Source organism: Aythya marila, assembly GCF_965140915.1.
Source record: "Aythya marila genome assembly, chromosome: 5".
NCBI lineage: Eukaryota > Metazoa > Chordata > Aves > Anseriformes > Anatidae > Aythya > Aythya marila.
Window position 1 is genome coordinate 5382749 of NC_139046.1, and position 11139 is coordinate 5393887.

At 51.0% G+C, this 11139-nt stretch overlaps 1 protein-coding gene across 1 annotated transcript; it reads left to right on the forward strand.

Moving 5' to 3' along the window:
* Window positions 1–8034: 8034 nt before the first annotated feature.
* On the forward strand, window positions 8035–9576 carry LOC309879235 (inositol 1,4,5-trisphosphate receptor-interacting protein-like 1; the record flags this gene model as incomplete). Its single annotated transcript, XM_082762772.1, has 1 exon — window positions 8035–9576. One exon carries the CDS (start codon window positions 8035–8037, stop codon window positions 9574–9576), a length of 1542 nt encoding a protein of 513 aa, XP_082618898.1.
* Window positions 9577–11139: the final 1563 nt, after the last annotated feature.

Sequence of the window (11139 nt, forward strand, 5' to 3'; positions counted from 1 at the left end):
TCTTCCCAGCTGGGCAGGAAAGGAATCAGGTGGGACGTGGTTCCTGGGCTACACTTCTGGTATTGCTCAGGCCTCTCTGCGTGGGGTGAGCTGGGTGCCCTAGCAGAGACCAGCATCGTTAGGGCAGGGCTGATGGTCAGCCACTTCAGCCCTGTTTCTGCCCTCTGGTGGGCAAGAGAGCGTTACGAGACAAGGGAGATCCAGATGGCAGACCCAGAGGAAGAACAAGTTGTCCACGCCAACGCTGAGAGATGAGTCAGCTCCTTGAGCGCTATGAAAATTATTTGAAATTTTTGGAGGGCTGGGATCTCGGGAGTGCACCTCGCCCCAGTCAGTGTGATGCAAGCACCCTGTCACAAGCACAGGTGGCTAAGGCCAGCAAAGTAGGAAAGACGTGAAAACGTCCCCTACCTACCAGGGGAAACTGTTGTTTTCCTTTATACCATCAACATTCGACTCCCAAAATACACAGATAAGTTTATACCAACTCTGAAAGCCAGCAGGAGCTGACTGGGATCGTCCCTCTTACAACTGGATCACAGGCAGGGTTTGCGGCAGAGTTTTTGGGATCTGACGCCATGTGGCTAGATTTCCTTGACACCCTCTGCGCGTTATGTCTGGCCTCTTGGCAGAAGAGTGGTCTCTTCCTTCCACACCTGAACCCACATGAAGTGTACCTGCAAAGCCCTTATGTTCAAACAAGATTTCTTAGCTGGAGGAGTTACCAGTGCAGTTCTCCTTTTCAGAGAGAGAAGGTAATTTCAGAGTTAAAGTAGAGGTGAATTCAGTGTGCCTTGGCATATGCTGTGGAGGGGAGGGATGTCCCGGGCTATGATGATTACTGGTTTCTGCCATAAAGAGAGGGGAAATGAAACACCACATAAATAGAATGCTTCTAAATATTGCCAAATTGGTTATGAGATAAATATCTGGACAGAGATAGGCAGACTGCCTCCATATGCTTGTTCTAGATAATCTAGGTGATACATCTCATTCTAAACACAACCCAAACAAAAGATACAGCTGAAAATCCTAAGAATTTTTGAAGGATGAATATGATATCATGAGATGACCAAATACTCCTTGAAAAGCACAGCCCTATCAGAGGGAAAAAAAAAAAAAAAAAAAAAAAAAAGTAAAAGCCAGGAAAGTCAGCCTTGACCTACCAAACGCACAGGAAGACATCTGAGTCACCTTGCTGCACCCAAACTTCTCCTCTGGCAAGTTCTCATTTCCTAAAAGGAAGTGGTTGAGGCATTTCTCCTCCATACAGCAGCACAGGTACTGCATGGTATCATCCAGTCTCCTGTACTAGCTAGGCCGTGGTAGGAGGTACATGACAGGAGTCTCGAAGGCATATGTAGAAATACCTGTGACCACCAGGATACGGGTGCAGAGTTGCAGACATCTGATGGAGAAGCTGTCATGTCAGGGATGCCTGACCACGTGCCCAAAGAACCTCATCTCTGCCACACTGCAGCTCTGTGGCCAGCTTGTGCTGGGGGTAAAGCTGGCCTCTGCCTTCTGGCTGCTGAGGAAGATGTTTGAGTCACCTTGCAGCAGCCCAAACCACCTGAATGAGGCTGGTTCTACTGAAGGCATCCATCAGCTGGAGCTCATCCTCAGAGTGGTGCGAGAAGCACAGCACCTCTCCCACAAGCTGCTCTGCAGTTCCACAAGAAGGTCCTTGTGGGCATCTTCCCTGCAGTGTCCAGGTCCAGGTGGAAGGAGTGGCCAGCAGGAGGCTTCAAGGACACAAGCAGGTGGTGAGCAGCATCATCCTCGCGGGGTCTCCAGCCTTGAAAACCACTGCCCACCCTGACAGCTGGATGCAGCAGCAGAAGGAAAGTAATCAAGAGCAATCAGAAGACACACAGGAGTTCTCCCACCAGGTCGTCCATGATGCATGTCCAAGTGTCGTGGTTCCACTCAAGTGGGCAGCCGAGCTCCACCACAGCCGCTCTCTCACTCCCCCTCCTCAAAGAGGAACAGGGAGAAAATACGATGAAAAGGGCTCAAAGTTTAAAATAAGGACAAGCAGATCACGCAGTAATTATTGTAACGGGCAAAACAAACTCTGCATAGGGAGATAGTAAGATTTATTACTTATTACTAAGCTAGAGAAGTGAGAAACAAAGAAAAAAGAAAAAAACACAAAAGCACCTTCCCCCCCCATCCACCCTCTTCCCCCTCTTCCCCCCAAGCAGCGCAGGGGAACGGGGGAATGGGGGTTATGGTCAGTCTACAGCGCTTCTCTGCCGCTCCTTCTTGGTCACTCCCATCCCCTGTGCTGTGGGGTCCCACCCACGGGATGCAGTCCTTGATGAACTGATCCGGCGTGGGCTTCCCACAGGCAGCAGCTCTTCCAGAGCTGCTCCAGATATGGGTCCGTACCACGGGGTCCATCCCTCAGAAGCAAACTGCTCCAACCTGGCTCCCCCACGGGCAGCAGCTCCTGCCCCATCACCTGCTCCTGCGTGGGCTCCTCTCCACGGGCTACAGGTCCGGCCTGGAATCTGCTCCAGCAGGGGTCTTCCACAGCCTCCGTCATTGCAGGTCCACCTGCTCCACCGTGGTCTCCTCCACGGGCTGCAGCGAGGAACCCTGCTCCACCGTGGCACTCCATGGGCTGCAGGAGGACAGCCTGCTTCACCATGGGCCTCACCACAGGCCGCAGGGAACTTCTGCTCCAGCGCCTGGAGCACCTCTCCCCCTCCTTCTGCACTGACCCTGGCGCCTGCAAGGCTGTTCCTCACTCCTCTCACTTTCCCAGCTGCTGTGTAGCACAGCGTTTTTTTCCCTGTCTTAAATATGCTCTCACAGAGGCGCAAAATAACACTGTTGTTGGCTCGGCTTATTGGCTCGGCTCAGGTCAGCAGTGGGGCCCTTACCAAACATGGGGCAGCTTCTAGATCCTTCTCCCAGAAGCCACCCCTAAGGCCCCCTGCTACTAAAACCTTGCCACATAAACCCACTACGCCAAGTCACAGCCCTCGTGGACACTGGCAAGAAATGGCCAGGTTGGCTGAAACCCCTTGGAGCGGAAGCCAACTGCTGTACTAAACGTGCTTTGATGCGGATTACTTGCAAAGTCTAAATTCATGGTGCTAATTGTTGGGGTGCAGAGGGCTGTGCAGACTGCATTATTGTCTTCATAGATCTGGCCAGTACCAGTTCTTGTCTCTCATCCAGACCTCCAGCTCTTTCTGTTGCTTGGTTAACACGGATTGATCCTGAAAAATCCCTGGCAAGAGCTGAGGCACTGCCGTCCAGGGCCAGGCAGTGACACTGGGGGATGCCAGTGCTGGAGAGGGGCTGGGGGAGCAGCCCTGATGGGGGGAGTAGTGGTCCCAACAGAGGGACAGGGGGGAGCAATGGCCCCAACAGTCCTGAGCGGTGCCGGAAAGTTCCTGACAGGTCCCAACGGCCCTAACGGGAGAGGGAACATTCCTGACAGGCCCCAACGGCGCTGAAGGGACGAGGAACGTTCCTGACAGGCCGCAGTGGCTCGAGGAGGACACTCACAGACAAAGTGTTTGTTCAAGCAAGACATTTATTGGAATCTTTGCAAAGGCCAAGCTCCCAGTGAAATGGACAGACCAAGAACCAAGCCCACTTGGTATGAGGAGTCTCTGCGTCAAGCGTCCATGAAGCAGCCTCTGGAGCTGCATGGGGTCCAGCTCCCCACAGGGTGCTAGCAGGTCATCATCTGCCATCAGCAGAGCGCTCTCGCTGTGCATGAAGGTCTGTGTCATGTCCGTAGATCAGCAGTCTTTTCAGCTGATCTCGCACCACCTCGAACTTCTGCAGTGCATCAGCTTTGGCATATGGGTCCCGCTTCAGATGCTGGAAGAGCTTGACCGGGCCAGACAACTGGAAGGCTGGTGGCAGGACAATCACATCGGGCACCATCTCGTTGCCAAAGAAGTGGTTGAGACATTTCTCTTCCACACAGCAGCGAAGGTACCAACTGATATCATCCAGCCGAAGCAGAAAATCCGTCCCGTGCCACATTTCCAAGGGGATGGTGGCAGCAAGGGTCCCTGGCAGCAGGGACTGTGGCCAGGACTGGTGGTGACAGCCACGAGCCCTGCCCTGAGCGGCTGGGCCCTGGCTGCAGGCTTAGCAAGGCCTCGGGGGGCAGCTTTTGTGCCCCAGCCCTGTGCTGCCCAGCCTTCCCCCTGCTGCTGCACTCGCCTCACGGATGGCTCAGGCCAGACTGCAGCATGGCCCCGAGGGGAGCAGGGACATTCCTGACAGGCACCAAGGGCCCTGAGGTGGACAGGGATGTTCCTGACAGGCCCCAGCGGCCTTTGGGGGGGGGCCGGGACATTCCTGACAGACCCCAGAGGCCGCAGCGTACTGTAATGCTGTCAAACTATATAGGGGCAGAACCCATCCGTATTTATGGGGTGACAGGGGGATCCCAGCAGTTAACTGTATTGGAGGATGAAGCGAGTCTAACTGGAAATAAGTGGCAAAAGCAGCGTATTGTGACAGGCCTGGATGCTCCATGCATCCTTAGCTTAGACTATCTCAGGAGACGATATTTCAAGGACCCAAAATGATACCGGTGGGCTTTTGGCATAGCTGCCTTAGAGACAGAGGACATTAAACAGTTGTCTATGTTGCCCAGTCTCTGGGAGGACCCTTCTGTTGGGTTGCTGAGCGTCAAAGAACAGCAGGTGCCAATTGCCACCACAGCTGTGCACCGGCAGCAATATGGCACCAACCGAGACCCCCCATTCTCATCCATAAGCTAATTCATCAACTGGAGAGCCACGGGATGATCAGCAAGATTCACTCACCCTTTCGTAGTCCCATATGGCCAGTGCGAAAGTCTAATGGTGAGTGGACTATCGTGGCCTGAATAAAGTCATGCCACTGCTGAGTGCTGCAGTGCCAGACATGCTAGAACTCCAGGACGAACTGGAATCAAAGGCAGCCAAGTGGTACGCTGCAGTTGATATACCTAATTGATATAGCTAATTGATATAGCTAATGCATTTTTCTCTATCCCTTTGGCAGCAGAGTGCAGGCCACAGTTTGCTCTTACTTCGAGGGGTGTCTAATACACCGGGAATCGACTGCCCCAGGGGTGGAAAGAAAGCCCTACCATACCTAGACTACATGATGTGGACACCCTTTGATTTGCACAGCATGGAAGAACTGCCTGTGTTCTGCAGTGTATGACTGCAAAGAGGAAGGACCCTGGGCTTTTAGAGCACTGGGACTTTTACAGCACTCTTGATATGATAGTTACAGAAGAACTTGCAAATGTTTGCCCATATTGTGTAGGGTGTGGAAAAGGCTCAGAACCAACAGAGAGAGGAAGATTGCCACAGCCATTGATTTGCGGAAATCAGACTCTATAACCTCGGAGTAGTTATAAAGCAGGTACGTTTATTTGGCATTGCGCACACACGCCAGGCACAAGGGGGATAACTCCACCTAGCTTGCGCACCAAGGGTTACTGCCAGTGTGCTTGTATTAGTGGGATAAATACATAGTCATTTCATTTCCCATGGTTCTCTTGCATATCTGTCAGGTCTCCGAAGAGTCATTAACGCAGGTTCCCGCCCCTATACGCATGCATACTGGAGTCCTTGGATGGTCGTCCGGCATACTCTGGTGGTCTCTTGATGAAGGCCAGAAGTCTTCCTCACTGCTAAATTTCTGACCTTTCCTGTCTTTAACAGACTTCAGCAGCCAAGCCAGTTTTTGCTGGTTCCATTATCTATGCATACAGTCTTTTATGCCCTTGTCTTTGGGTTGTTAATTGTGGTAGCTAAGACCTACAGAATCACCATTCTTTATCTTGTTCCCTGTCTCAAGTCCCCCCTTTTCTTTATCCTAAGGCAAATTCTTTTGCTTACAGCACTCACTGATTCAAAGTTTTCATTAAATTCTTACCACTTTCTGCATGGTGCTTGATTCAGTTACACTTTCAGGTTTCATAATCATCTAGTCCTTTTATACAGCACCAAAACGCACACTGTACTAATAAACAGGTTAAGAATACTAGTAAAAGTGAGATCAATATTCTTATAAACAATTGCTTAAGCCAAGAAAAGTTGGGTAACCAAGAGATCATTTTGTTTCATAGTTCTTGAAAACCGCATGAGGTGTCATCTTGAACTACCTTATATAAGATCTCTGTCTTTTCCAAACTTTTTTTTAACTTTTTTTTTTTTTTTTTTTGAGATCAGTCTCAATTTGTCCTGCCTCATTCACGTACATACAGCAATACAGCAACTAATATTTCTTAAAGTGCATCCTCCCTCTTGGGAGACTAATAAAAGGTCTAGTGCCTAAAACGTTCTTATTGGTGTTATAAATGAAGTCTCAACTCAATCTGAATTTAGTAATATTTATAAAAGACAAGTAAACGGCACTGGGTGTACGGGGAGTCTGTGCACTACCAATACGCACACATGAACATCGAACATTCTAAATATACAGAACATTGCTTTTACATACTAAACCCGAGTACACCCATACATATGTACAATCAGAAAAGGCAACAAACAATCCTTTAAGTCTATTACTATCGATGTCCATGACTGGGGGAGCACAGTTGGTCTGGTTGAAGTGCTCCCATATCTTCCATGACTTACAACAGTCTCTATTTTCTATTGCTTTTCTTGATTACAAACACCGGAGAATTCCAGGGCTAGTTGTGGGAACAATATGTTGTGCTTTAAGTTGTTAAGCAACTCGGCCTTCATGTCTCATGCATCCCAGTCTTCCCGGATTGAAGGGAAACAATTCCAGCTCCCTTTCAAGGCCAATAGGGCCTGGATCAAAAGGCACGTCAGGTCACCAGAGGGTGTAACAGCAAAGTCATGGCAGTAGCGGTGGGGGAGCCGATGGTGTAGCAGAAGGATCTGTGGACGAGCCCGCAGCTCCCTCGCTGTCTGGCAAACCACACGTTTCTGACTGTGGCCCCATGTCCTGGTTTCAGTTAGAACAGAATTAATTTTCTTCCTGGTAGCTGGTGGAATGCTGTGTTTTGGCTTAGGATGAGAAGAGTGCTGATAACACCCCGACGTTTTAATTGTTGCAGAGCAGTGCTTATACTAAGCCAAGGACATCTCAGCTTCTTCCTCTGTCCTGGCAACAGGCAGGCTGGGGGTGCAGTAAGAGCTGGGAGGGGACAGACCCAGGACAGGTGACCCAAGAGGTCACCAGGGGTGGCTAGCCGGGGGAGGGGGCCGGACTGCTTGGGGTTAGGCTGAGCATCGGTCAGCAGGTGGTGAGCAATTGCATTGTGCATCACTTGTTTGTACATATTATTAGTGTTAGTACTATTGTTATCATTGTATTATTATTATTATTATTGTTGTTGTTGTTGTTGTTATTTTCCTGTCTTATTAAACTGTCTTTATCTCAACTCACGGGCTTCACTTTCCATTTCTCTCCCCCGTCCCAGAGAGGGAGGGGGAGGGGGAGCGAACGGCTGCGTGGTGTTTAGCTGCCGGCCGGGTTAAACCACGACAGTCTTTTTGGTGCCCAACGTGGGGCCCGAAAGGTTGAGATAATGGCAGATCTGACCAGAGTGTGTTAAACTAAAATTGGTATAACTACTAGACCGGCTTAATACTCATTTGTCATAATGCTGATTGCTTTAATCTCAACTCTGCTGCGCCTGGTTTCCAAATTGAGTATTATAGCATGTGGGACGTGCGGTGGGCACCGAGGGCGGGGCGGGGGTCCTGTGATGCGGTGTGGGCGCAGGTGACATCACAGAGGACGTGTCGCAATGGGGGGGAGGCTTTAAAGGCAGCCGCGGGCAGCACTGCTTCACTTTGGCCTGAGCCATTGGTGAGTGCAGCAGCAGGGGGAAGACTGGGTTGGGCCAGGGCAGGGCTCGTGGCTGTCCCCGCTGGCACTGCCCACAGTCCCTGCTGCCTCCCAGCTCCCTCGCCCCCTCTCCTACCTGACCCCAGGGGCCTGTGGCTCCTGCCGCAGCTCCCTCAGCCGCCATCCAGCTCCCACCCAGCCCCACTGACGTGCTTCTCTCTCTTTCAGACCATGGTTTCGGCAACTTTCAATTTCCTGGCGTTCTTGGGCTTAGTCGAGAGCCCAGTGGAAGTCGGGGATGAATTGGATGAGGCTACGAATGAGCGCATGCGGCAGTATGCGGAGGAGATGCAACAACGCATGGTGCAGCTCCTGTTGGAAATTGAGCAGATAGAGAAGCAGCAGACCTCGACGCATATGGGAGCCCTGCTCTCATCTGCCACACAGTACTGGCAGTTCTGGGCTGGTGTTGTTGTTGCTCTCCTGTTTATTTGGAACTTGTGGCTGCTCCTTAGAGATCTCCCAGAACATGACAGTGAGGAGGAGAGCTCCAGCAGTGAAGAGGAGGAAGTGAGAGTACCACCACTCCCCAATGATGCAAGAGATGTGCCCAGATTTATAGCTGAGCGCGTCTACTGGCCATTCCCGGATCCGACCGTCAGATGCGCACTGGTGGAGGAGATTGTGGGAGACCTCCTGCATATCTTTGACTCAGTCGTCCTAAGTAGTTTCTTCCCGAATCTGCAGCGAGCCATCGGAGTGGGCAGTGCCTTTGAAGGTTGGAATCCCCATATGAAGGATCCTGTCTACCGCCTACTTGTGCCCATGACGGCCCCCCGTGGGCACTCCTTCCACCTGGAGCTGGGCAATGAAGAGGATCTGCTGGCGAGGAAGTCCTCTATCCGTGTGGAGCTGGAGTGCACGTGCGAGAGGGAGCAGGACTCTGAGGACATGCTGTGCTTCCTCCACCATTCTGAGGAGGAGCTGAAAAAGCAGGAGCCGAGCCTCCTAGACACCCTCTGCACCGACTCCTACCTAGATGCGGAGAAGACTGCAAGGTGGTTCCAGAACTTTGTGAAAACAGCCTGGGTGCTTATGCCTCAGTCGCAGGTTTACAATGTAGAAGTGCTGCCTTCCACCCGCACGTGCAAGTTCCAGCTGACAGGTGCTGCCAGGAGAAGACTCACAATTGAAATAGTATTTGGGGTGCAGCAAGAGGATTCAGATATCTTCCTGAGCAGCCAGATGAGAAAGGACACCTCCATCCCCAGCACAACATGGCCACAGAGCTGTTCAGTTGCAGAAAGGAAGTTCTTCCAGCACGTGGCCAGAGAAGACGTGTTCAACAGCATGCACCTCAAGTGCATGCAGGTCTGTGCCCATTTGGTGGAGGGCACAATCTTTCCCACCTATGTCATCAAGACTATTGTCATGCACCACCTGACTAACATCCCCATGGAAATGTGGCAGAAGATGGATTTTCTGCGTCGGATAGATGATGTAATGCGGTGCCTGCGTGGCTGTGTGATGGAGAAGCGCCTCGACCACTTCTTCTTTGGCAATGAGATGGTGCCCGATGTGATTGTCCTGCCACCATCCTTCCAAAATTCTGAGCCAATCAACCTCTTCCAGTACCTGAAGCAGAACCCATATGCCAGAGCTGATGCACTGCAGAAGTTCGAGGTGGTGCGAGATCGGCTCAGAAGACTGATAACCTACGGACATGAAAGAAAACATCGTGCACGGCGAAGGCGCCGTGCTGATCGCCAGTGATGAACTGCTAGCATGCTGTGGAGAGACGTACCTCATGCAGCTCCAGAGGCTTGACACCAACCACTCCTGATACCAACTGGGCTTGGATCCTCCTTATTTTGGGACAGTGGGAGCTTCCCCTTGTCTGTTTAACATACTGAAGACAGCAAAGTGGTTCCAGGAACTGGTGACAGAAGCCTGGGTGGCTGCGCCTCAGTCATCCTAACTCCAGCTAACGGTGCTGCCCTCTACCCGCTTCTGCAAGCTCACGCTCCATCGAGATGATGCTTGGGGTACAGCAAGACAACTCAGACCCCTTCATGAGCTTCGAGTAGGCAGAGCACGTTGTTAGCAGCAGCACGAGGTGGCCACAGAGCTGCGCTGTGCCAGACATGCAGTTCTTCAGGACACACATAGGCATGCTCGGCACAACACCTTCCATGTCGGACATCTGCAGCTCTGTGTCTGTATCCTGTTAGGCGCCAACTTTGCCACCCATGCCTTGAAGACAGCTGTCACGCACCTCCTGACCACCATCCCCTCGGGAAGCATGCACAGGAGGGATTCCCAGCCCCAAAGCCAGCAATGATTGTGGCGGCTATGAAGATGCCTGACGGACATCCTGCTTGCCACATGCCTCGGAGCTGAGCATGCTGGGCATGGAGAAGATGCTGCTCAGTTGGCAGTGGGAATTGCTCCTCCGTGTTCTCTCCACAGCAAAACCACCCTTGCGGGAGGCTGAAAGCAGAGGCTTTGTTACCAGCTGGACAGTGACCACCCAGCCTCTCGGGAAGCGTCCATTCACCACCGAAGCTTTGACCTCTGCAAAAATACCAATACATTGCTTATTTGAACAGTGCTTTGTGTGTGAGTGTCTGTGTCACTCTTGGTCAGGACAGGCGGGCACGAGATGCTGACAGCTTGGCTGCCACAGCATCAGGGAGCATTTAGCTGAGGAGCTGATCCAATAAGCTTCTTCTCTCCCGGTATCAAAGGCATTAACTAACACATTTTCTGAGGCATTAACAAAAGCCTTAGAAAATGAAGTAGAATACTCTAAGATCTATAAGCAATTAATTGAAGATGTAAATGGAAAATGTTACCTACAGGTTTAACACAAATAAATAATGGGAGAGTTGTGATACCATATGGTATTAGATGGTTATTGCAGAACATAGTAAAGCATGCTGGGGAGCTGAAATATTATAACAGTTTTTAAGTAGAAAATGGATTGGTCCTCATTTGTCAGACAAGTATTGAAACAAGGTGTCATATGTCTTAAAAAGAATCCACAGACAGGAATCAACCCCCAAATGGGAACAATAGGGAAGGGAAATATTCCTGGGAAAGAGTGGCAAATTGGTTTCTTAGAACTCCCAAGACAAGGGGGGTTTAGATGCCTATTGGTGCTAACAGACACCTTTTCCAGATGGCCAGGAGCATTCCAATGTAGAACTAACAAAGCCAGAGAAGTGTCCAAAGTATTGTTGAATTACACTATTGCGAGATTTGGTGTACCCCCAGTAATGTCATCTGACAGGGGACCACCCTTCAGTTCAGAACTGACCCAACAAGTCAGCGAAG